This window comes from Corvus cornix, chromosome 1 (genome assembly GCF_000738735.6).
Source record: "Corvus cornix cornix isolate S_Up_H32 chromosome 1, ASM73873v5, whole genome shotgun sequence".
Lineage (NCBI taxonomy): Eukaryota > Metazoa > Chordata > Aves > Passeriformes > Corvidae > Corvus > Corvus cornix.
This window is the reverse complement of record NC_046332.1, coordinates 94,475,739-94,503,426: the sequence shown is the minus strand read 5'-3', so window position 1 is coordinate 94,503,426 and position 27,688 is coordinate 94,475,739. Positions and strand designations below refer to the sequence as shown.

Here is a 27,688-nt window from a genome sequence, read left to right as displayed (position 1 = left end):
GGTGAAACAGCCAGCTTCTGGCAGGCTGGCAGCAGGTCCTGGCAAAGAAAATGAGCTAAAAAGGGGCAATGACCATGTCAACTCAGATGATCCCATGTGCTACACCCTCATAGCTGTGCAGTAGTAACACTTGGTGTCTGCCGAGTGAAGAAGTGGAAAATGCAGGTTAAATTTTTAGAAACAAGCAGAGGCCCAAAGTTGATTTGATTTTGGACATGTAGCAGTTGGAAGCAGCTGTTCTGCTGTGTTTTATGCTTGTTATGTTCAGTTTAGTTTCACTGTTTTGCTCTTTGGGCTTGGTTATATCTAGCACACTTCTATGTCTGCACACAGACACCCAGCACGTCAGGGTAAAAGACTGCTCTCTCATCCACACTTGCAGTCTTCCATACACTGTGGCTTTGATCACTTCTTGAGGCCCCATTTGAAATAGCTATGATTACCAATGTTTGATAATAATCAGGTTTTGTGATGCTGAAGTATATTTTTCTCATTCTTCTGCCACTTTGTATTTGCTCTTTGTGACTATCCTTTCACTGAAAGTAGAAGGATTATTTTATAAACTTGAACATACTTTCGGAGGCCCATGTATGTGGGGACATCATTACCAGGCAAAAATAAAACCTTAATGGGTGTGCAAACAGACTGCAAGCTTAAGCATCTGATGGGATACAGTGTGAAAAAAAGGCCTCAGGCAGCTTGCAGAAGGGATATGTGCGTGCTCCCAAATTTCAGTTAAACCCTGTCTCCAATTTTGCAGTGATTTTCATTTGAATGTGTGATTTCACTTGAGTCTGAAAGTGATACAAATCTGAAAATAGGCATGCCATCTTCTAGTTTGAACAGACTTGAATGTTTTGTGTAAGAAAATGCTGAAGGGTTTCACACACCAATTATCCTATTCAGGAAATGAGGAAGAGTAGGGAAAGCCAGCAGGCCGGAGATATTTTCTAAGAGCACAAAGTGACTACCGAAGTTTTTAATTTCCTTGATAGACATGAAAGCAAAAAAGCTGGGCCTGGGATACTTCAGCAAAAGTGATCACTAGATTTTAAAAAGGAGAGAAACCCAAGCCACGTTAATGTGAAGATATGTCCATTTTGCAGCCATCCCACAGAAAAGGCTCTTTTTCCTGAGAAAAGATCTTTTGACTGTCTTGCTTGTACCCTAAATGGGAGGAGGGGTGATAGTGGTAGGCTGTATTGAACTGTAATGAAAAGGAAGAACTTGATTGTCAGACAGTTTTTTCTAAATTCTATTTGTATATTGGTCTTGGCATAATTTCCTCTTGTTCCATTGCATGAAGAACAAAAATATTATTCGGGCAAATAGAATATCCTTTTCAGTCTGTCTTAATCCTCCACCTTTTTCACAATGGAAATTTTTCACTGATGGAAAGCAGTGCCACAGAAAGGGACCTGGGGGTCCTGGTCAATGGCAAGTTGAACCTGAGTCAGCAGTGCCCTGGCAGCCAGGAGGGCCAACCCTGTCCTGGGGGGCATCAGGCACAGCATCGCCAGCCGGGCAAGGGAGGGGATTGTCCCACTCTGCTCTGCACTGGGGCGGCCTCACCTCGAGTGCTGGGGGCAGCTTTGGGTGCCACAATATAAGAAAGATATTGAACTGTTAGAGAGCATCCAAAGGAGGGAATAAAGATGGTGAAGGATCTGGAGGGGAAGCCGTGTGAGGAGAGGCTGAGGGCACTTGGTCTGTTCAGCCTGGAGGAGAGGAGACTGAGGACAGACCTCATTGCAGTTGCAACTTTCTTGTGAGGGGGAAAGAATGGGCAGACACTGATTTCTTATCTGAGGTGATCAGTGACAGGACCCGAGGGAATGGCCTGGAGTCTTGTCAGGGGAGATTTAGGTCGGATATTAGAAAAAGGTTCTTCCCCCAGAGGGTGGTTGGGCACTGGAACAGGCTCCCCAAGGGAGTGGTCACTGCACCAAGCCTGACAGATTTCATGAAACATTTGGACAATGCTCTCGGGCACATGGTGTGGTTCTTGGGGATGTGGCTGTGCAGAACCAGGAGTTGGACTTGATGATCCTTGAGGATCCCTTCCAAGTCAGCATATTCTGTGATTCAGTGATACTGGTAGGGATACAAGATGCTTAATATAATTTAACTTGTATTAGATTTAATTAGAATAATCCATTGAAACTTTAATTTTCCACAAAATTCTTCTAAAGAAAGGGTACCTTTCAGAAGCAAGCCTTCCACAGAAGGGATAAATTTTTTTAGGAATAAGATAATTTGTTCAGTTTCTGTAGGAAGCTTCAAGCCCAAAACTAAGTTTCTTGGCTCAACACTTGTCTTCTTATTCTCCCAGGCCACTTGCTCATTGTCATCTCTAGTGGGAGTCAAGCAGTCTTGGGAGCCAGGACTTCCAGCACAGGGAATTCTTGAAACAGTGACCTGCAAGATGCCTCTGTGGGAGGGCTTTCCTGGAACTGCAGTCCCTAGAGACCTCAGGATTCATGATGTGGAGGCAGTCCAGATGGCAGGACTGCCTGGAGACACTGCCGGCTTTGTTCCCTTTCAGGTCACCAGCCAAGCTGGCAGGAAACCTGTCAGGCTTTTGATAGGACCTGCCTCTCTTGCAGCCAAGTCATATATTGATCGTTGCCCTGTTGTCTGTTCTGGTGTTTTGTTATGTTTTGACCAGGAAATCTATTTTGGGACCTGAAATCCTTTCCAAAAAAAAAAAAAAAAAAAGAGGTTCATTTACATATGGAAGTTTCCACAAAAATTTCTGGGTTTTGTCAATTGGCATTGTACTCCAAACTCTACCAAACTCCTTTTTATCCTGTTCCTAGAATGGATAGCTGAATGACCATCAATAACAGTTCTCGATAAGGAAAGGCCAGTTTCAAAAAACTCTCTTTTGATCTGTCTGGAAATTAGGCAGAAAGTAAAATCTGGGTCTGATGCTATCGGTACAGACGTGTCTGTCTGACATCAAAATACTGACCTTTACTGGTAAGGCTTCTTTCTTACGCTGCCTTAAGTTTTCACACAAAAGCTAGCCCTCAATTTTCCTAATTTAACTTTCATATTTACTTTTTTCCCCCCTCTTCTCTGTAGTTATAGTGTTACACACAGACACACTTTTTTTTCCTAAGACATGACACTACTTCTGCTTGAAGTTAGAGGTCAGACCTCTAGTTGTATAAACAGTCTCCAAGACATGAATTTCAGGAAAGCCATAGATTTGGGTTTTGGGGTTTTTTTGTATTTTTGAGTGCTAATGAAGTTTTAAAGGTGATGTAGTTTGTCTAGCAACTCTGGGATTTGCCCAAATATGAGAGTGCCAGGGACTGATAGTTTCCTTTTGTGAAATTGTCTTAAATTGTCTTTATAGAGGTGGCTTCTAGCCCAAAAACAAACCATATCTGATTGTTAGTGGTGCTGTGATGGCTAGCCAAAAGAGATGTTGGAAATAGATTTTGTTGATTGCCAGGAGGAAAAAATACCCAACTGACATTTAACTAAAACTTGTGCTGGTGCTGCAAAAAAGGTGATTGGCAACACGTTTTAAACAAACTCCAGAAAGATGACATCGGTGATCAATATTTGACAACGAAAACTCTTGCTTCAGTGAGCAAGTCTTTGCTGTGCCAGAGAGATTAACATTAAGACATTATAATTATAACTTGTTTTGGCAGCTATATTTAAATCCATTCTTACTTCCTTCTTAATCTTTACCTAATGTATACTTTGTAATGAGGAATCAGGGTTCTGTGTACTTTTTTTTGTTACTGTATTTATAGAGAATGTCTATTTATACAGACATTGTTTGTCTTGATTTTTATATTCCCTTGAAATAATTTCTTGCTGTCCTTTAGACCACATGCAAGTCTTACCAGGATCAAGAATCAAGAATCACTTTCTTGCCAACATGGCCAGCAACGATTTACATTTTCAGTTTCATAAATTAGTTTATAAACTTCTTTCAAATTGGGCAGATGAACCTTACTGTTTTACTTTGTTATATGTATTTTTAGGGTTTTTTCAGTGGTTTGCTTGTGTGCATCCTGAAATGTCTGCAGTACTTCTTTAACTGTAACTGAGCATATTCCTCTTGGATTTATTTTTTTAATTGTAATTTTCTGAGCAGCATAGTGGGATGAAAGATCTTGTGCTGTAGCTTTGCCTGTCAGACTCAAAGAAAAGCGCCTTGGAAAACAGACCAAATGCTGTAAATTCTACACTATTTCTATTCATATCTTTATTGCCCTTGTGCTCAGGAGAACATCCTTGTATGAACCCACCTGCCAACACCTTCAGTCTGCTAAGACAGTTTTGGGTGTTCTTGGGAATGCTGAAGTAACCTTCAGAGCACCCTGCAATGTGCCCAAAAATACGTAAACCTAGTGCAGCAGCTCTTACTGATTCGGCAAGTCTCAGGCTTTGAAGAGAAGCACACTCCTAGTCCCTCCCTGTTCCATCTTCCTTCCTGTGGTGCATGTATTTCAGATTTTAGGAGCATCAGTCTGCCTCTGTCCTAGGAATGAATTTCCTCTACCAGACTTTGCTAGTGCTATTTCATTTGCCAGACTTGCCTGGTGCACAGGATCCTAGAACTGAAGAAAGAACATTACTTAGGGCAGGTGCCAGAAGGCAAAATACATTAAGTACGTCACAAATACCATCACTGATCACCACAGGGTCTCAGGGCACACATTTTCGTTTTCTTGGAAAAATGAAGACTTTGGTCTTCCTTTTGAGATTATATGACCTTTAGGAACACATTTTCTATCATTTAGCATGATCATTTCTATCTCCTTCACTGAGACAATATTACTGGTCAGCAAAGGTGATGGTAAAAGACTTGAGGAATAAAGTACTAAATGCCACTGCAAGATGACATCTAGACAGTAACCAAGCCAGGTCCTCATCACCTGTTTTGTATCCTGGGCGTAAAACACATTTTTAGGTGTCAGTTGCAGAGACTTACATGGTCTGGTAGGGTGATTTCAGGATGTGTTTCAGGTGGCTGTCACCTGTACTAAGAGTACCAAGTGGAAGAGCATGACTGCTCTGGATACACAGAGTCTGTGCCGTGAAGTATCAAGGTTGTGCCCTGTACAGATCTGGAGACCAAAGTGTTCATCTAACCCTGTAGATCTCTTGTGTTCTCAGACCAAGATGAGTAGGTTCTCCATCTCAGGAACCTTTTTATCTGCCTACTTAGATACTGGTTTCCCAATGCAAGCTGTGTCTTTCCTGATAACCTTTAATCGTTCTATACCGTGTGAGATCTCAGCATCCTGATCTTAACATAACTTTTAATTTTACACATCCCTAGTGACAGTATCTGTGCTTGCTAAGCTTTCATAATCTATTAGGCGTGGAACTGTCCTCAATAAGCCATTTGAGAAACCTTGCACTGGATCTAGCACCCACTACTCAGTGGAAACATTTTTGTGACACTTTACTTGACACCGATTCAGGCTTTTAGTAATTATGTTTTAAAACTAAATGTCTATTTAAAAATTCAATAGGCTACAAGGTTATGTTGTAGGAGGTGCTGTTTGTTTTACCAAAAAGTTACATGTTTTCACTTTAAGACCAATTATCTAATAGAATTTGTACACTGCACAACTGGTGCCCTGGTGATATCTCTGCCCCTTTGATTACACAGCCTGACCTTGCTCCCCTCACACACCCAGACCTCTCATTATATCTGTGGGAATTTCACACCAGAGACTGAACACAATAAGGCCATTCTTGGATATGCATTCCATTGTAATTCTTTGGCTTCAAAAAGATTTTGGTTTAAAAAACAATCAAATAAATAAGAATCTGATTTTTTAAGAGCAAGTAGTGAGGATTAATTTAATCTGTAAAGAAACTACTCAAGGTTTTATATGTAATACAGGCTCTACCTAATCCCCTCAGCAGTTCTTATTAGCATTCTTGCCTTATGTTTGCTGCTATGACTTACTGGACTTAATATTATCCTGATGCCAGTCTACTGTACATAACAATTCCAGGCATGCTGTCCAAGCTAATACACTCTAAATTAAATAATTGCCCATGTATTTTCAGTATATGAGATTTTATTTTCTTTAAAATTTTGCTGTTATTATTGCATATTCTAATAATGTTGTCTTACACAGAACAAACTAAAAGTAACTCCTTCACTTTTGCAAAAATGGCATCATAAAAAGTCTGAGTTTAATGATTTGAGGTAGAGAATCTTTTCCCAACACATGGATCCACTATAGACAGGATTACTCAAAAACCTTTTCTTTCCTGAAGGTCTCTTTCTAGTCTTTGCAGCCTCATCTCTTTCTCTTTAATGGCCTGATCCCACAGTTCTGATGAAGTGTATTGAAAACAAGTTTACACTCATATGCTGTTTTCTCCTTTATTCTCAGAATTTTACATGTCTTTCTTTCCTTCTTAGATCTGTCCTTATGCTCTCTGGGCACCATTCATGATTCTTATCAAGGGTTGTTAATAATCTCATATGTTGAAAATTCTTTCTCTGACATTGTTGCCCTGTACTTTAGGTTGTGAACATTTCATTTGTTCATGTGGTAATGACTTCTTTCCCATCAGATAAAACATTCTTCCTCAACACTGTAAACAACAATAATTCATGAACGCAAATTAATTTATGCGGGTTTAAAGATATTGGCAATGTCAGACACTAATTGAAAAGAAATGAAATGCAAATGTACTGTTTTTTATGGTGGTTTGTGTTTTTTCTCCCTGTCTTTGTGAATTGAAGGGAGCTAAGCATGTGAGAAATAAGCAGGAGATGCTGAATGAAAGAGTGTTGTTTCCAGAAGGAGGTGGCTTCAGCTCTTACGTTTAAGAACATACAAAGCAGGCTGAGGACACTTGAAGGGCAGAGCTGAGTGTCAAATAAACTGAAGCAGTATTGCTTCTGTTATCAACTGGAGTCATGCCTGGCGCTTTCAGTATAAAATAGAATATACCAAATAATCTGTACTCTTTGTTTTAAAATGTTTTAATTTTTACAGCAATGGGTAAAACATACCTAGTATTTTAGATATGTGGCAAAAAAGCGACTGTAGTAATCCACTGTCAGAGATGTTTGTATATTTTATAGGAACAGATCATATGTTGGACTCATAAAATGACTTTTGAAATAAGTAATGATTTTTTAATTAATTTGAAAATAATAAAGAAAGCTAGAAACTCAAGTTACACAATTTACAAATGTTTTCTTTGATTTTACTCGGGTATTTAACAAAACTGTATGTTTTCAGAAAATTAAACCTTCTCCAAACCTGTTGAAGTTGTTCAGAGATTCACTCCTGAAGCTGATTGGAACCCCATTTTTCTATAAATGTTCAGGTAATGTCCTTGTGCTTATGATTTTCGTGTTTTGTGCAAAGGTTACTGTGGAGTGAGATATTCCCACTGACAACATTCTCATATTACTGCAAGTGCTCATAGCTGCACCAGGAGAAGCTGTACCCAATTCTCAGAACTTTTCTCTATGCAGAAGTAAATAACTTTTTACAGGTCTGTATTCTTCCTTCATGGTTAAACACATTAAATGACTTGAAGAGGTATTCATCTGGTGCCTCATCCTTATGCATAGCTGTATATATGTCTTAGGTGACTTTTTATACATCCTTCTCAGTCTGAAACATGAAGGACAAGATGGCCTGGCCAGTGCTCTCTTGACTGGTTGTAGCCAGAGCACCTCTGTGCAGAATCGAAGGGGAGGTTGTGGTGCTGTGCTTTAGGGCAGAGATGTAATACTCTCTGATGGGGCTCTGAATTCAGCAGGCTCTTGGGACATCTGGATGGGATGGGTTGCATCACTGTGTCATACTTTAAAGTCCATCAGTTTGGGAGTTCAGCTGAAGCTCTGGCAGCATGACAACATAACTGTTTCTCCCTTGCTCTTTGGAGGCTGCGGGTACTCGACTGCCTATGTCAGTGCTGTTGACAGGCAAGGCAGAGGGACTGTAGTGGAACACCCAGTACAATCCCCACATCTGTAAAATTTTCCTAAACATTTGCATTGTTCCTTAAGGATAGAAACAAAAAAAATTCATCATAAACTCTGTGGAAGACACATACCCATGTAGAGAGGTGTACGTTTCAGAGAAGGGGTGAGAAAGGTTATACCAGCAAACATTTCAAGCCCAGTATGCTTTTCCTGTGGATTGGATCATATCTGTGAAATGAAAAATACCAATTGTGGTAAAGGAGACAAATAATAATTAAAAATACCACTTAAATTCAGGGTAAATACTTTTTTTTCCCAGTCACATGGCTAATTCAGGAGAGAAGTCCTCAGTGGATTAGCAACATCACCATTTTGGTTTTTTGTACACCTTTCCATTACTTACGATTTATATATTAATTTCTGTGATGACCAATACTATGTCTTCTAAAAGGAGACCTCTATTAATTTCTTTGCTTTCAGCTTCTTGAAAAGAATGTCCTGTTGATAATATTTGATCCCTGTAAAATGTGATTTAGTTCTTCAGTACTCCTTTTTCAATCTCCATGTGAACATATACCTTAATATCATTTTCATATAAAACTTTGGTGTCAGTTATTTATGTCGTGAAGCCAACCCTTGATATGTAAATCTTATTTGTGAAGCATCTGTTCTTCATCTCTCCGGTACAGTTAAAGAACATGGATCATCTGAAAAAACTTAGCTTTCCTTGCCTAGTTTATCAACACAGAATCTGCAATGCCATAGAGAGTTAGAGAGTCTTTGTGCTGCCTTTCAAAACTTCAGTATTGTCATAGTTAAATTGTCTTCCTTGTTGGGTTATTATTCCTTTCAAATGTAGATCTAAACAGAAACTGAAAGGAATATAGTCGAGCTCCCACACTGATTTTCTTCTTGAATATTTCATACTCTATAAAAATGAACACTGATGTTCTTTGTGGTGTTCCTACAGGGAAATAAGTACAATTGGGTCATCCAAGAGCAGTAGATGGACCATGACATTACCTATTCAAACAGTAGCCTGTGTGTATTTGCCAGCAAATCCTCTCTGCACAACAAACCTACTGTTTTAGCAAGTTACACAAGAGATTTTGTCCTCAGCTTTTGTTTAAGAGTTTCCTTGTAATTTATGTGTATGAATATTTATAAAAAGACCTGAAGAGATACAGGAAATGTACTGTGGAGATGATCATTTTTAGAAGAGCATGTTAGTACCTTAACATTCTCATCAGCAGGAATATTCCATGAGTGACCTTGGTAAGCAGCCACATAGTGAGAGGCCAGAACAGCTAAGCAGAAGTGTTGTGTTCCTTACCAGGGACAAGCTGCCTCCTTCTTTGGCTAAGAGGTATAGCAGGATGCAAATAAAACTAAAACTCAATAACACTAAACCAGTGAAAGATCAGAGTCTGGGCATCAAGGTCAGGGATTCTGCAACACTTTTTAAGAAACATTTTGGAAAATGAAGCTTGGACAAGAAGAAGTCTATCAATGTGTAAGGCAATATCATGCAAAGTCAATGACTTTGTCTCAGGCTAACGCATTTCAAAACAGCATTTTCTTCACCTTACTGCTGTCAAACCTCTGGTCTCCTCTCCCCCAAATTTTCATTGGAGAGAAAAAAAAAAAGTTTTTCAATCAGGATAGACACTGCTGCTGCAGTTCCCTAGCTGTGGCACTGCTGTCCTGTCCAGCTCCAATCTCATTTCAGTGAGGCACAGCTCTGCCCCTCCTTACCCACCAAGACTTTTCACCATCACTCAGTGTTGTTTATTCCTATGTTCCAACCTCCCACTGCCCTAGCAGGTCTCTGGTAGCCACGGGTGTCTGCTCCTATGTCTTTCAGCAAGATTCCCATCAAACATCATTGTCAGGGACTGATAAGCTACCACCTGTCTGCAGTACACAGAGCTGCACTGCAGGCCATGGGCCTGCAGATTTCTGTTGTTCCTTTCCTCCTGCCCATGCTATACTGCTGCTCTGCCTGTGTGTGGGCTGAGCCAGCACCTGAGGGCTCAGTGTCTCTGACATTGCAATCCTGGGGCAGCTCTCCCAGACTGTGAGTTGCAGGGGTGGCCAACTGGAGCTGGACTGATGGATGCGCTTGTGAGAGCCCTACAGCTGACAGCAGCTGCTCACCCTTCTCTCTGGTTTCTCTACCCTGATGTGTTTGGAGCAGCTGGTTGGGATGCAGAGCAAACAGCTGCAGATTTGCCTTTCTCTTCCATTGTGACTGACTCAGGGCACACTCACCAGGAGGGCTGGAAGCAGTGCACCTTGAGTGCCCTCTCACTCTTGCCTTCACTTCTCTGATAGTCACCCTCACTGCTGCCAGCATTGTTCTTTAGCACCATTTCTTGGTATCCTGCTGATAAAATAGGAAAAAAGTATTGTTGAGTCTCCAGGCATGATCGTATGGAAAAAAGCCAGAAGAGTGCAATACAAACTGCCTCAAATCAGAGAATAGCTAAATCCTTCAACACTGGTTGTTTAAAAGCTGGACTTTAAAAAGCCATATTTGGGGAGGAAAGCATTTCTTTGTCCACTGTGTAGTGTGGGGAAAAATCAAGAGAAAGAAAAAAGGTCTGTGAAGAAGGTGGTAGCTTCCAGCTGTTTATCATTGGCTTATTTGTTGGAAAAGAGTAGCAGGATCTCTGTGTTCAATAGCTGAGACAACCTGGGCGCACCTTGCTCTTTTCATGCTTCTGTTTCAAGGAAAGCATTTTTTAGCTCCTTGGTCTGTTTCCACTCCTTGTTATTGCTTGCAACATGCCAGAGAGCATCTTGGGGAGCTGCAGGGCTCTCAGTTTACAGGTGGAGGATCAGTGGGGAGCCAGGGGCTGCGGCTCCTCTGAGGAGCAGTGTGAGGTAGCCGTCAGACAGCTATGGCTTCTAGTGGTTTGCTTGCCTATGCTGAAAACTTAGATGCTCACTACAGAGACCTTTTACCTCCTGTATTAAAATCATGATCGTGTTGACTAATTACAAGTTCTTTGATGTTGGCTAACTACCTTGAACTTGCTTTTAGTTTCAGATAATTGTAAACAGATATATAACATGCAAAATAGATTATAGTTTCAAACATTTATACCAAAAAACAGAGGAAACAACAAGAAAGAAAATCACCAGCAGAAGAAAAATTAGCTATTAATTTTTTTCTCAAAAAAGTTGAAATCTGAAAAACCTCCTTCCTTCTATGTGGTTAATTTGCTGCAGATTTCCTGATCTGCATTGTTAAGGGCATTACTTTTTTGCTTAGTGTCTCAGATTGCATTCATTAGATTGCACCAACTTTTAGCACTTTTTTTTTTTTTTTTTTTTTTTTTTTTTTTTTTTTTTTGTTGTCTGCAGGGGTCACAGTCACATTTATAATTCTTTGGAGTGTATTAATGTCACTTATCCAGGTTGTAGTTCCTCAACCCTCCTGACATATGGTGTCCCTTTGGCACATCAGGAGCTGTCTTCCATATGTCCGTCATCAGCACCTTAACACAGTGAAGAAAATCTTCTCACCTGCCTTGTTGCCCCCAGGCTCACTGTGAAATAATCTACTGAATCATATTTTTCTATCATCTTTTATATAGGTTATATGATCTCCTAAGTTAGTCTTTGAAGGACCCTGTTTACTCACTCTTTACCTATACCAGGTTTGAGGTATTCTAAATGTGGTTGTGCATTTCAGATTGAACTTCAGAAAGCAGTCTATAATTTGTCTTCTCTATTATGTATGGTATTCTAATCAAAAGGAGAAAAAGGTCAGAGACACACATTAAAAAAAAAAGGTAATATCACAAAGCATTTGAACTTTCCATCTTATTGTTGGTGTGTCTGTGTGCTAAGCCTTTATGGTTGTGTTCATATGTTCAAAGTCCATTTTTGAAATTTGCTTCTGATGATTAAATGCATCCTAATATGAAACTGTCCTTAGCAAATACTCTAAATATGTGTTACATTCAAACATATAATTATGTTCAGCAAATACATTTGATATTTTGATATTTTTAGTAGATGTAATTATTTTTCTCCTTAAAATATACATAATTCAATAAACCTATGCCAACTAAATGTTTGATTTACATAGATGGAATATTTACAAGGATTGATAGTAAAAGGTGCTGATCCACTCTTGACTTCAGCAAAGGCAATAAAAGGCTGGAACTAGATTTGGCGAAAAAAAATCCCACTAATTTCTCTAGTCAAATTAGCATTGCCTACTGCTATGTTGTATGTTGTCCTCAAATATGACAGAAATATGTTGGTAAATATAAGGAAAAGCGGTTTGGAAATGACAAAGGTACTACAAAGTGGATAAATGCATAGTCTCCAGTTAACACCAACTATAACAAGAGCATTTGGGAGATGTTAAGCAAATTAGTCTTGGTGTGCTATGCGTAATTGCTAATTATTTTTTCCAAGATAACTCATTTATGTCATTTTCCTATAGTATTAGGTCATTTGCTTTAAAGTGTTTCACTTTGCATCCTTTGAAGGCAGTAACAGAACCCCTGCTGATTTTGAGGTTAGAATCTAAGAATCAAAGAATGGTTTATAGATGCCACCAACTTGTGTGGCTTTCTCTTCTCCTAAGAATTTAGTTGAGTGGCAATGCATTGAGATTTCAGCATAAGGTATTTTGCTGACGGGTGAAGGAAATAATTTCTTGTGCAGATTTGCCCTCTGCCAGGATGGCAAGGTGCTGAATACTTCTTTTCTTTCTGAAGGAAAACTCCCCTATAAATGAAAGCAAACAAACCCAACCAAACAAAAAAGGCTTATAAATTCTTTGGAATGACATGATTTACCCTGATGGATAATTCTTCTTTGTAGAAATGTTTTACCCTATTATACTCGTACATTTCTTTTTTTGACTTTCTCAGGTGTCCTTTTCTGTTTGAAATAAAAGATAATTACTACTGTATTTTCAAGAAAACAAAATTAGAATAATAACTACTTTTGTAATATAGTGCTTTATTAAAAGAGTAAGTTCATTTGAGAGCAAAGAAATTAATCTTCTGCTTGTTATGAACAGCCAGCCATTGGAGTAAAAAGTGAAAATTACTTATTGGAGTAATAAGTTCCACAGGGTTTCAGATCATGAGGAGTGAAATATAACAAGTATATTATTATAAAATAGGAAAACTGGGTTCCAGCTCTCTGAATTTTAAAAAAATTCAGCTCGTGGTGAATTTATTGAACTTATTGGTTACTGATGGCTCTAGTGGTATGTGCAGTAACTGTACAAAGATGCCTTACTCTTTACTGGTTCATGTGTAAACCAGCTGTTTGCTGACTTCATGAGTTTTGCCTTTATTTTTCATGTTTGTACGAAACACAAAGATCTAGCCTGAATATTTCAGTTATTTCTGTTTGAAGGAACTGATTATCAAGCATCTTGTGTTTATTGATTTATCCTCAGTGCTCTTCACATCATTCTTAGTCTGTGTTTGGAGAATCCTCCCTTTTTTTTGTTCTTTCTCATTGGCATCTCAGCTGTGATCTGTCCACTCCTCACTGGAAGAAGTTCTTTTCTACCATCTTTCTGACTGCCTTTGTTTTAACCTGCCTCACTGACTGCCCTTTTTTCAACCTCAGATAATTTTATTAAAATTATATCGATTTACTGCTTTCTTACTGTTGCTTGGACATACCTATAAATCAGTGCCTTTAATAGTCATCTTAGCGTACCTCTGTTTCTTTGCTTCTTTCATATATTTTTCTCATTTCCCCTTTCTTTCCATAGCAGCTGCCTAATTCTTGTTAGGTCCTTATCTATTCTTTGCTAATTTGAGAATGAGATGTAGTTCTATCATGTTTGAGCAGAGTGCAGTAAATTCTACATCTCTCACTTGTGCAGTAAATTCTGCATGCCTCTCTTCAGTGAGCTTATGGACTTGTCCATGTCATCTTCAAGCAATATCATGGTAACTCATATCATGTCAAATGTTCTTACCATCGTACCCTTTGATTTGATTTTTGCTCTTATCAACTTGGACTCTCACCTCGTCCTTGTGGTCAGAATGATGCATTCTTTACACGTTGACACAGACAAAGAAAAAAAGAGGAAATAAGTAAATATAAACATTAGAGACTGAAGAAGGTGCAGAAACACAGTCCATCCCAGCTGCATGTTGCAACACTGTGCACATATGGTAGCACAGTCAATTTAAAAAAAGTGACATGTAGTTTTCCATACCATGCATCCCTTCCCTCCCATTTTCTCTGTGCTTCATAAGAACACTCTGTAAGACAAATATGCATTAACAACCTGGGCTGAGTTACATGAAAAATGAAGTGCAGAAAGGCTGGGAAAAAGAAGTGGTATTGTATTTAGCGGGAGATAAAATGGACAGTAGAAAAATCAGAAAACAAAATAAGCCTTGGGTAGCTTTTTTGGCCTAGGTTTAGTCTTTGCTTTTCAGATTGTCTTTTATATAATTTAATAATGTTGTATATTGTTTACAGTGTACAGTGTCTACCTTGAAACAGTGATGTACAGCATAACTGTTAGCACAATAATTGTCAGTTATCCAATATTCATGTTGTATCTACAGAACTCCCTTTAGTATCTTGTAATCTCAGTTTAAAGTTAAATTCATTCTGGTCTTGATCTATAGCACTTGCATATGGCGCATGTGGTTTTGTTTTGGTAGGTTTTTTGAATGTCATAGTTGACTAATTTAAAATACTGTCACTTTACCGCCCCTTTATAAATCTTCAACATCAGTTCTTTTTATTTTTTCCTCTTTAAGACACCAAGTATTAGAATAATTTTTAAAATTTCTAAAATTGCCACCCTGTCCTCTGTGCTGTCCTAGAGTCCCAGAAGAATCTGATTCTGTCACTTACTTCTTTGGCTTTTGCAGCTGTCCAAGTTAATTTTTTCCTAAATTAGGAATAACATTTATCTCAATTTAAGTCTTTCTGCAGTCCTTTCAGGTTTTCCCTACTTATACTTCAAGATTTACATTGCTGTAGTAACATTTGCCCTCACAAAACATACACAAATTCCTCTTGACTTTTTATGCATGTAGTAGTAAGGTCATTATTTGTCTCCTTGTTTTAAAATGATCAAGCCAATTAGAAAAGAAAAAAATGAGGGCTACAATACAATGGGTCATCACATTTACTAATTATCGAGAGGATAGCAGGTACTTTTTTCATGTTGAACTGTTCTTGTCTATTTCTTCCCGAATATTATAAACTTCAAAAAAATCTATTTGATCATATAATAACTTTTTACATGAAAATTAATGGACTTTTTAATTTTTTTTTTTATGTCTGGGCATTGTGATGGCTGTCATGTTTTTCTGCTTATCATTTTAACATGTCTTGGTAGTTTCTTTTCAGTCTCGTAAGGGGCTTTGCATATAAAATGTCTGCAGCTTCTCTCTGTAGCTGTCTTTCATCAAATCTAGTAAGAAATCTAATTTTAAACAGCATATTCACACATTGTAATAAAGAAGTTAATTATCAAGTCACTACCGGGGCCCAACAAAAGCCTAACCATATTTGAGACTATTGGGATTTCTTCTTGTATTTGGCTTTGTTATTACCTCTGTTCTAGGCTCTCCCACAACAAGTGAGAGCTTCGTCATCTCATTCAGTTAAGGAAATGCTAGACAGACTTACAGCCTAAAAAATTGTCGTTTTGGGCATGGCAGGAAGCAAGTAGTACTTTCAAGTGGCACATGACTTCTGGTAATTTTGCAAACCATCAGTACTGGGTAATAATAACCTGTGATTTTAACCTACTATTTTCAACACATTGAAGAATAATTACAGAACAGTCCACCCATATTTCAGTTACAACAGTATAGAGGGATGAAGAAAAACAAATTTTTTTAACTTTTCTCAATCTCCATGTAGAAGAATGGGAGGAAAATTGCCAGCTTCCTGAGAAATCAAGGCATTTCCAATGAAATGGGAAAGAAGGAAAGGGTGCAAAATTTAGAGGAAGGGAAGAGGGAAGAGAAAATGAAAAGTCATCTGGTTCTCTAGAGGTCAGCCACACTGTGAGTGATTGACTGAGTGATTGGATTTGTTTTGTTGCTGCTATCTCTGGAGCAAACATCACATCCATCTTACATGCAAGTTCATATAAAAATTTATTTGGAGAAACTGCTGTGTTTTGTTCTGCTGTGACTCATGTAGAGAAAATTAGTACAGAGTCCTTCTTGCTAAGTATCTACATCTGCTATGGCTCATCCCAGCTTCCTGATAAAGCATACAACTACCAGATGTTATGTGAAGGGTGGCTTGTTGGCAGCTGGATGGAATGGCCAAGGTTTGATTGCTAAGCAGTATGACTTGTCAAAACATATGAGCCATGTCAATGTTACTCTGCATTCCACGTTTTTTGTCTGCAGCCCTAAACCCGTAAGTCGTGCAATGAAGTTGTAACATCTGAAGGAATATGATAAGCTTTACTGCACTGAACAAAAATGGCATAAATGGGGAGCATCTGTCATGTATTTAAAACGAGTAGTTGTGGTGTTTTTCTCGTTATTCAAATTGCTTTTGGGTAGTTCTGCATATCTCTATCAAATCTTATATGTTATATGTGAAATACAAAATACTAAATGATAAAATTATTAAATGTTCATTTTTTTGTGACACTGGGAGACACTGGAGCAGTAACAAAATACTTACGCAACGTGAGTACAATACAGTGGGTCAGTTCTTGACAGCAAAACTTTATTTTAAAGCGTTCTTGTTTGCTAGGTTATTGTAGGAAGCACTTCATAGTTGCTTCTTCTAAGTCAGTGCCTGAGCCTTGGAAATTGAAATATGAAAGCAGGGTCTACTCTGCGATGGTGATCCCTAAATGGGTGTTTATCCTAAGAAAAAGAGCTATCCTAGTGCTGGCTGACCGGTTCCAAGGTTCTCTTTAAATAACTCTGTAATTTCATTGAATGCTGAATTTGTACAAAGCATTAAATTGGCTGGTTTTTCTCTATGGGGAGAGGTGGCAAGGAATTTTTCCAGAAGAGCTGGAAACATATAACATAACAAAACATACCTTGTTTTCTGACCTTGATTCTATTTTATCACTATTTTTGCTAAGCTGGACAAAATCAAATACATTAAGTGTTTTATCATCAAGTTTAATACCAGCTCAGTCTTTGTTCCGAGTCCAAGAGTATTTGTGTCTTTTTGTACACTTAAACACTGGTGTAGTCTTTATAGAACCACTGGAGCTGTGATTGAAAATGTGCTGGTGTTACCTTTACTTTAGAGAAAGTAGTTTTACAATGCCCTTAGAGGTTGTTTAGATATAATTCCATCGTTTATATGGTCAGATTGTAAGTGTTATTTATATCTTTTTTTGAATTTTTGCTGGAGTTCAGTCAGGAAGAAATACCTAACATGGCTAATACCCCTTATTTGTGAATAAAAAATTTTTTTTGTAAAATCAGACAATGACGTATTCCCTCCTTCAGAGTCATTCCAGAAAACTAAGTCTTTCTTTTTTTCCTTATACTTGAAATCTTTGTTTATGACATGGACAACTCACCGCTATTGTGGTTCCTTCTCTGTTTGTTCTTCCTCTACACTTCAGCCTAGTAAAAGATTGCAGTGGAAATAATGTGTCTCTCCAGCAAGTCAACCAGATTGTGGCTTCTTAAGTATTCCTGTTGTGTCTTCCTTTTGCCTCAAGTTTAGCTGCCACTTCTGGAGGTTCATCCTGTCTCTGCACTTGCACTTATCCATTGTTCTTATTTCTCTTTAATGCTGCCCTTCAGTGTGTCAGACCTTCATGCTGACAGCAATATACAATGCTTTCCATGTTTTCTTTTCATTTATGCTTTCACTTCTTTTTCAAAACCGATTAATAATAATTACCCATGTAATAAAACTAAATATGTTATATAATTTAAAAACAAACAAAAAAGAAACATGGTATTCTAAATTATATGTTGACGTTGCCGTCTGCCAGGTGTCACCTCTTGAGAAGTTTGTGCCTTTTCTCCGTTCATCTGGAGGCTGTTACTCATACTTGAGCAACTGGCCACATATTTTTGGCACACAGACCCCCGGAGAATGGGAAGGTGCACAGTGCCCTGCTGCAGGTGAGTACGTGCTGCCCATGGGCTCGCATAGTCCAGCAGTCCAGCTGGAGGGCACAGACCCAAGCTGTGGGGTAGCATTGCAACCCTCCTTTGTCACAGTCCCACATTCTTCCCTGATGACATGGACTAGTGCATGTTAGGAGAGCAGAAATCAGAGCTGTGTTAGCCATATAGACAGCAGAGCTGTTCCCAGTTTGTCTGATGCAAATATCAATGGCTTGCAGCATTCAAGAGTCTGTCCTGTACCTTAATGCTCTCTGTAAAGGATGTAGACTCATAGAACATTTTGGATTGAAAGGGACATTTAAAGGTCATCTAGTCCAACCTTCATCTGCAGTGAGCAGGGTCACCTTCAACTTGATCAAGTTGCTCAGAGCCCTGTCCAGCCTGGCCTTGAATGTTTCCAGGAATGGGGTCTCATGAGGGCAGAGGAGAGGGACAGGATCATCTCTCTCGGCCGTGTTTCTTTTGGTGCAGCCCAGGACACAGTTGTCTATCTGGGCTGCAAGCACACATTGCTGGCTCATGTCCAGCTTTTCATCCACCACTAACTCCCAGTCTTTCTCAGCAGGGCTGCTCCCAATCCCTTCATCCCTCAGACTGTACTGATACTGGGGGCTGCCCCGACCCGCGTGCAGGATCTTGCATTGAGCCTGATTGAATTCTCTCTCTCATTCCTTGCAGGATGGAGGATGTATTCTAGCCTGTCACATAAATGCTATTAAGTTCCACCATCCTAAATTTTTACTATGGCAATTCAAGACATAATTACATATATTACAATCTGAAATGAGACAGATCCAAATACTTTTTCTTCACATTTTGTTCAAGCCAAAATCAGATGCTTTTTCTTCCTTTTATGTCTGTCTGCTGAAAAGCATCATTTGTCCATTTCTCCCATTGACCAGTGTTTACTGAGATGCTCCTTGTTTTAACCAGTGTGGGATGGTGAAGCGTGATGTTATTAGACACAGCAGTCTGTTTGCCTGACAGTACCACCAGAGATGAACCTGTCACAAATGTCTCCACTGAAAAGTATTGCTCAAAAGCCTTTTTGTCAGATTACTTGACACTTGCTCATGAACTATGACTAACATTGCCTCTTAAAACACTCTGTATGTTTATTTTATAAGCCATATGGCCCAAACTGGCTTTGTGTTGTACAGGTGTGAAAGACAGTCTGGATAGATTTAATTACTTTGGACTTCTGAGCTTTACAGTAAAAAAAGTTTCCATGGTAAAGTAATTACTGTACTATGTTTTATATAATTTATCCCTATTTCCCTCAGGTTATTTCTTGATATTTTTTTCACTTTCTTCTGGAAAACTATGTTTTCAGGAAAAAAACCAAAACACCTAAATAATTAGTTCTGTAAAAGAATCGCTGTGCATATTTTACTTAACAGCCATGTATTTCACATCTGGTTTTAGGAGCTGAGAGATTTCACCTAAGGGTTTTGCTAATGGATCACTGGAAGTCTGTGAATATATATCTTTCTGCCCTTGTGGGAACTTTGTAGAATAGTTAATAGAATCTGAATTAGTGATCCTCACTAGTTAGTTAGAGCCTTTTTCCTTTGTAGTTCTTTTAACACTTTGTAGCTGTTAAAAGTGTTATGTATACAAAATAGTAGGTGAGAACCCTTTCAGATGAATAAAAGATTTAAATATGTCTGGGCCATCAGTTTTCCTTTGCAAGAGCTCTCACTTAGTGAAGTGTTGACTGTGGTAAGCGTGATGCATGATAAGCAAATGGAGGTCTTCACTGAGCACAGTTTTCTTAAATTATTTTTTGATATTATAAAAATATTTTGCTGTAGTTCAGCTGTAGGTTTCTCAGAAGTAGTAACCAAATTCATGGGTAACAGTTCCTGGCAAAGTAATGCAGGAATTGTTCTCAGAGGATGCTGCAGCCTGGATGTTTAAAATACAATGCAGGTCTGCCTTTTGTGTGCCCTTAATCTGAAACCGGGCAATGCGTCAGTGTACATTGACTTGTTATTCTACAGTGTGATAAATAATTGTATGGACTTGTTCTTAGTGATGCATTTTCTTAGGCTTTTTGTCTTACAATCAGTGATTTAAATGTCATTAGATAACATGCGCATAGTTATGATATAAACCATGCAGAGCTTGCAGTTTTTTTCTCCTGCCATAAATATTCCATCTGTGAAAAAGATGCAATGTAATACAAAGAAATGATTGAACAGGAACATATCAAGGAATGTACACACAAGCATGTTTTTAGCTCAATGTAAATTAATCCATGCATAAACTATGAGAGTCTGAAGATGGCCGTAAGCTCTATCCTGATTTTTACCTTATAATATACTGAAAAATGATCTGTGATGCTGAAAGATGGTTATTTTTGGCAACCTATATCAATTTCCTATTCACACAGCAACTGGTGGCAACTAAAAATAATCCTGGTTTAGTACTAGCTAAAAATCTGGTTGCATTTGGCACACGAACAACATGCACAAATAAAATTTAAGATCCCCCTGTTCTGCTATTTCATTCGAGCCCACTCATCAGGCTTAGTTTGCTGCCATTTGAAAGCTATTGAAAAGCCATTAACTGGCAGGACTGTGAAAGCCGCAGTGCAGCAGCACACCTCAGTGCTGGAAGAATGTGTCTGCAAGTGCACACCAATTAAATCCTTCTATTCCTGGGGATGTGGGATTAGGAGCGGTGTCAATCAATTGTGCTACAATAGCACGTGCAGTAGTCATGGTTCAAGACGCACAGAGGTTTATCGTAACTCCAGCAGCCGGGTGAGGGTGACTTGGAAGCCTCTGCAAGATCCTGGAACAGAACCTACATTCAATAATGTATTCTGAGGTGTACTGGATACCTGAGGAAGGGCTTTAAATAATGCATTTTCTGGGCATGACAGTTGTAGCAGAAGAGAATGCTGAAACCTGTAGCAAGACTACAGCCTGAGATGAAAGAATGTCTCATTACCATTTTATCAAATGCTGTAAGTAACAAAGTGGTTATTTTGCTTTTAAAACTGTCTTTTTATTTTCTGAGGTGTGTCTTTTCATTACATATGCAAAAAGTCGAAGGCAGATGCTGCATGATGTCAACATAGTAGTGGGGAAGGGGAGTTGTTACTTTGCATGTGAATATACAGGCAGAGCCCGGGATTTCTTTCTCTCCTCTGTTCAGAGGTAACTTCATTGTGTGTGTAATAATGCTCTCATTTGGAACTTCGTAATGATCAGCTTGTAAAACTTTTGTTTAAATTAATTACCAAAGAATGTAATGTCCAAAAAGAAGAAATGTCATTCACAGCATTATGTTAAGGACGCCTTTAAGGACAACCTTAGAACATGGCTCTCACACTTTGCAAGGGTATACAAATGAGAATAGCTTTATAATTATGAGCCCAGCTCATCATCTACTGTAGATCAAATGCTTGTATCCTCTCTTTATCAGAATATTTAGCTATTCAGTGTGACAGAATTAAAAAATTAATAATGAACTTTTAACCTTGAATCATGTAAGCTGCCTCCTTAAAGACATCCTGGAACTGGGATCTGTGCTAAATGTATTTGATTCATTGCAGAGGAAATTCCTGACAGCATTTTTTTCTTCTTAAGGTTGCTTGTCTTCCTAGCTGCACATTTTTCAATCTTCTAGGATTTGCCTTAGAAAGTATCCAGGAACTGAGTGGAAATTGCTGGGTTTTCATCAGAGAAATGAATTATTCTTTAGATACTTATTTTGGACAGCCAGCAATAGTTTGATAGCCATAAATATTTTTTACTGAAGGACTTAAAAAACTTCAGACTTTAGTGATTATGGCACAGTTTTTACATGTCAAATAGCAGATTGCTGTAAAAGGTTTTCTCTCCAGACTCTGGTCTTTGATGACTTAAGCATACCAAGGACATTTTAAAACTATTTCTAAGACACTGTATTATAGTTAATAAATGAGTAATGTGGTTCTTTGCTGTCTTAATATGAAATTAAGGTGCTCTGGAAGTATTTTAGTAATTCAAGGAAAAATTATTTATGTGAGTTTCCTCTTGTCTGGATTCAATGGGACTTGTGTATGGACTGCTTTTAATACTAGTGGGAGTTACAATTCCCTGTTCATGGGGAGAAGCACAGATTAGTTTTATTGTACAGTTCCAAGGGTGCATTCTAGGAATAAATCTTCGAGCTTGTATTGAGATTTGATGAATGCAAATGAGGAATTTGCAACATAATAACTATCTTGATGATGTCAAAAAAGTATTGTTTGGTCTTTATTCACTTTAAAATTACTCTTAAAGTGAAATTCCAGCAAGTTTGTGTAGGCATGTGAGTGTCAATAGCATACTAAATAAGTAACTCTTCAGTGAAACTCTAGGAAAGATATGAGGATGACCCTGAGGTTCTTGTGTTAAAAGGGAGCAAATAATGACAAATTGGGATGTTCATCACATTGATTGCAGAGGTGAAGGACTAAAACACAGCAGAGGGAAATGTGAATGTACAGCATCAGTTTTGTCAATAATACTTGTTTCCTCTTTTTCAGATTTGGAATTTTGATTAGTGATTTCTCAGTAAATTGGGGTGTTTTACCACACAGCTCTTTTCTTTCCAAATAGTGGCTTTAGAAGACAACAGATACTGGCTGGAGCCTGAGAGGAGGTTTTATCACTGCCTGTGCTTCTCAGAATTGGCAAAAGTGCTTCCGTTTCCACCTGTAATTACTGAAGGAGAAGAACTTCCTCTTCAATGCTCCCCTGAGCGTTATTATTTGACTTAACATGTCAATATGTTGCAGAGATCTGTGTTCGGCAGACAGCTGGCATCAGAGATGGGCCAGGGCTGCATGCGCAGTTGCAGCGCCAGCAGTGCTCTGAGATGTGCTGAGAACAGCTGAATCTCACAGTGGTCAGAAAGTGACTCTTCACACCTCGCTTTGCTTTAATTCATTTCACCGATGATTTCTGTATATCAGAAAGATGTAACGCTGAGAAGGGGTATAGCTATTCTCCAGTGATGTTAGTACAATTTTAATAATATTCTTTCATTTTTTTCAGTGCATTGCTCCCATTAGAAGGCTGTGAAAATGAGATATACTTCACCATATAAGTCATCATCTTGTCGTAAGACCTTTCAGGCTGGAAAGATCCAACTTTGAAACGTCTCCAGTCCACCATAGACTCCTAAAATCGTTAATGTTGGAAAAGACCTCTAGGATCATGGAGTCCAACCATTAACCTAACACTGCCATATCCATCACTAAACCACATCCCTAAGCACCGTATCTACACATTTTTTGAACAGTTCCAGGGATTGTGATTCAACCAATCCCTGGGCAGACTGTTCCTGTGTTGATCGCCCTTACAGTGAAGTAATTTTTCCTAATATCCAATCTAAACCTCCTCTGGCACAACTTAAGGGCATTTCTCCTTCTCCTATCTCTTGTTACATGGGAGAAGAGACTCATTACAGCCTCCTCTAAGACAATTGTAGAGAGCAATAAGGTGTCCCCTGAGCTTCCTTTTCTCCAGGTTAAACAACCCACCTCTCTCAACTGCTCCTTGTAAGACTTGTACTTCTGACTCTTCTCCAGCTCTGTTGCCATTCTCTGGATACTCCCTCCTGCTCTGAGCAGGGGTAGCTGCATGGTCAAACCAGATTTTCTGGGACCATGCCCAGTGAGGTCTTTCATCCCAGTAATACTCTGGAATTGCGCCTGGTGCAGCCATCATGTTGTCTTTAGCTGGCACCTGCAGCATGTAACACACAAGCTGAATGTGTGTCTGCCTGTTGGAGCAGCTCATGTTGTCCCTACTTGTGCCCATCTCCTTTTTGCAGCCAAGTGTCTCTGCTGCTCAGAGCTGTCTCTGTCTGTGCTAGTAGCTAATCCTTGGCAATCTGTGAGCATGAGTATTTAGAAGAGAACAGAGGTTTGCAGGAGAGTATCACATATTATCTGCCAGCTGCAGGGTACCATTTTATCTCGATGATTTGTGTGACAGGCTGTACAAATGAGTGTAATTTTGAAAATTAGGCAGCACCTTGCTGCTGTCTTCTCTCCCTTGTATATCTAGTTATGATATAAATAGCATAATTTACGTGTTATGGCAGTGGTTTTCCACCTTTGCTCTGGACTTCCTCTGAGGGATCTGGAAAGGTAACTAAGAAAAATGGTGCTCTATCAAAGGGGCTTAAAAGTTTGTTACTCCAGAGTCTGTTTTCCACTGCAAATGCTATAGAGGTGCATTACTGCAAACAGAATTTAAACCTTGCTATATATAAGGAGTTATAGTCATGCCAGGTGGAAGTCCAAGCCAAGTGAATTTATCCAAATATTAGGATCATCAAATCTGAACATCAGCCTCTACTTCTGTTCTTTCTGGTTTACCTCTGTTTCCAATTCCTTTAAATCCTTTGTATGAATTAAAACCCATTGAATAGTGCTGTGTTACAGCTCAATACCTTCAGAGATCTGGGATGGAAATACTAATTAGATGTTTATTGATAAATTTAATTCAGGATTTGAAACAAGATATAAAATAAACATAATAATTTGCTTCAATTTCTATCCCTTACTACCATCAGGACCTGACTACATGGCAAGGTTTGTACATGAAGTCATAGCTCTATCTCAACCTTACGCAGCTTGGAAAGGGTCGGGGAAAGATGTGATACGATACACGAGTTTCAGTTTTCAGAGGATGGAGACTTGAACTTGATTCTCCCATGGATGGAGAAGTAATACTGTGGGTACAACATATGATACCTTCGTGTCAGCTTTCTTACTGTGAGACAGTAAACTTTCATCTGTGCTTCAGTAGAGTGAGTTACTGTAGTTTAGACCAAATAAGAAGAGAAGAGGAGACTGAAAAGAAAAATTGGAGACCCGTAGTTGGTCTGTGACACAGGAACCCTTTACCTCTGTGGCAACACGTGCGGGATGTGTGATAACCCAAGTGACAGTGACACACAGGTATTCTGTCACACTGGGTGGCTAGTGACGTAAGAGTACTAGCAAATTCTTGGAAGTGTTTTCTTCTTCCCATGAGCAGGATTTCTTCTATTCCAGCATTGGGTAGGAGATGATATTAATTTATTTATTGTATATTCTGGTGTCCCAGAGAATTCTGACATCTTCTTGGACATGTCCTCTGCCTCCAATGAGGAGCTCAAGGGACAAAATAGTAAAAATTATGCAGGTGGTGGGAATGGGAGGTGTAAACGAAGCAAGATGTCTGTGACAGTCTTTATTCAACACCTCTCCCGTTTATTTGGTTGATAGTTCATGACAGTGTCTGCTAACTCTCATGACATGGTTTATTTCTGCAATAACAGAGCTAAGTATGCCATGGCTGCAGGGAAAAATTCCTTTTCCTTGTACATGCTCATAACACTGTGACCTGTGGCATGAGGTTAAGATTGTTGCTGAAATGAGATGCTTAGCATGACTGAGTGATCCTGCCTGCTGGAAATGAGGCTGGGAGGCAGAGTCAGGAGCCATCTGCTCTGGGAATCGTGAAAGAGCAGGAGTGCCTCTGTGAAATGAACCACTGCTTGGGAGTTTTGAGGTCTTGTGAAGGCACATAAAGCAATTCCAGGGGATTAAAGAGATTTTGATGAAAGGTATTTGTTTGAGAAGCTTATACTGTAAAAATGTATAAAAGAATGCTAATACAAGACATGGTATTTCTTATTCCATTTTGACAGACTAAATGTGTCTGATGTATCAGTGATATGCAGTGCAAACTTTTTAAAAAAATTACGTGATAATTCAGGTGTCATGAAAGATATCTAAAAAATTAGGTTTTTAATTATTCAGTTAAGAACAAATGGGGTTTATCTTACCAACCTTAATACAAATAGAGCCATAGCTAGAATATTTTTACTTCTATTACACTTTTTATCTCTCTGTCTCTCACTGTCATCACAGGATAAGTGGAGGACAACAGGAAAATAGGATATTATTTACCGCCTATGAATGCCAGTATGTCTGTACCAGCAGATGATTCTAGATGTATTCATCTATTTTTATTCTCCAGTTCCTGAGTTCACATGACAATGACAGAAACACAACATGATTTTTTTAATTTGAACTAATTTTCTACCTCATCTAAATATTGAAAAGTTCTAGATTCATGACACTGGGTGCCAGGAAAGAGATAAAAAATAACTTTTTATATCAGTATGCAGACATAGAAAATGATAGTTAGAAAAATGTATTTTGATCTGGCAATAAGCCAATTATCTTGGCACATTTGTAATAGTAGTCTAATAATTTGCTAAGTGGGTTTCCGATAAATAAAACTTACCTCACAGTAACACCAACTTTCCTAACAATGGCAACCACATAGAATAACATTTGATAATTATATTAAGATGAAGTTTTACATTAAATTGGTATTTGGAAAAATACACTTTGAAATAACAGCAAAAGGAGCAGTATTAACTTGGACAATTGAAGACTATAAAATTTCCAACTTTGTATTCTACTAAAAATATGTCCTATTTATAGTATTTTAGTGGAAATCGCAGTCATCCACCAATTAATTTTGTCATTATTTTGTTTGCCACTGTAAAAAATCTGTCAGTAAAGAGAAAAATCAGCACTTTTGTGGAAAACTTCACTGACGGCTTGTAAGGAAATTATAAAGACATTCCATATAATTTTGGTATTTGGAGTGCTTTTTTCTTCTAATGTAGTTATTCTGCAAACAGCAAAGAAATCTAGCCACCCTAAAAATAAGATGAATGAAGATTATAAAGGTCAAAGTACCATATTTTCTCACCATATTGGCACAGCATGTGTGAAGCTTCAGATTCTGATATTATGTTTTTGAGAAGATTGCTGCAAGAACAGAGAGCAGAAAAGAACCCCAAATGAATAACACAACCCCCCCAACCTCTCTATTTCTATTTATGAAATTGTAGCAATATAGCCACTTTTCCTCAAAAAGTTTTTGAAAATTTTGAGACTAGAAGACACGTTTTCAATCAGTTCTTGATGGAAAGTTCCAAATAATCACTTTTTTTTTCTTGTCTCATAAAAATTAATATACTGTATCACGGTGAATTTTGCACAGTTTCTAAGTTATAAAACCAAACAGAAAATATTTGTAGATAATTCAATTAACACCTGAATCAAAATTGCAACAGTATAAACATGATTATTTTAAAGCAAGTGAAATCTGAGATTGAACTAATTCTAATTTGTTCTTAAACAAATGAAAATAAATAAGTCAGCAAATCTTAGTTTGATTTGGAGCAAATAAAGAGTTGCAAGTTTTTTAATATATCATAAAGGAGCACCACCAATTAAAAAAAATGTTGCTTGATAATTTATTACAAGATGTATTTTCCATTTGTTTGCTTTTGAGCAAATGCCTTCAGTGAAAAGAAAAGCAGTATAAGACCTGCTAAGAGGAGTCTGCAAGTTCTACTGTTTTGACTACTGCACATCCCCTCAGCCAAGAGATGGGTCAGTCTGTTGTCACTTGCAGAAAACAAATGCAAGTAGTATGGCCTGAACTGGTTTTCTTGCCAGTGCCATTCTTGTACCCTGAAAGACAACAGTCCCTGACAACTTCCCCTGTCTGTAAGGTGATTTAGAGAGCCCTGACCAAGTCCACTTTAAACCTCTTTTTGACCAGTAAGAATGGGACCTGGCAAGGAGTGTGGA

At 38.4% G+C, this 27,688-nt stretch overlaps 1 protein-coding gene across 6 annotated transcripts in view; it reads left to right on the top strand.

Moving 5' to 3' along the window:
• The window catches only part of MYO16 (myosin XVI), a 368,841-nt gene that overhangs the window by 57,128 nt on the left and 284,025 nt on the right, over positions 1–27,688 (top strand). The window contains exon 1 of one of the 6 annotated variants that reach the window (XM_010394348.4): positions 7,267–7,335. The exons of 4 other annotated variants lie outside the window; for them this stretch is intronic. Coding sequence is in view for 1 of the 2 variants with exons in the window: in XM_010394346.4 (XP_010392648.3) it covers positions 20,983–21,010 (28 nt within the window). In the remaining variant the exon portion in view is untranslated. Of the gene's footprint in view, positions 1–7,266; positions 7,336–20,631; positions 21,011–27,688 lie in introns of those variants that run through there. One more of the 6 variants, XM_010394346.4, reaches the window with a different exon arrangement.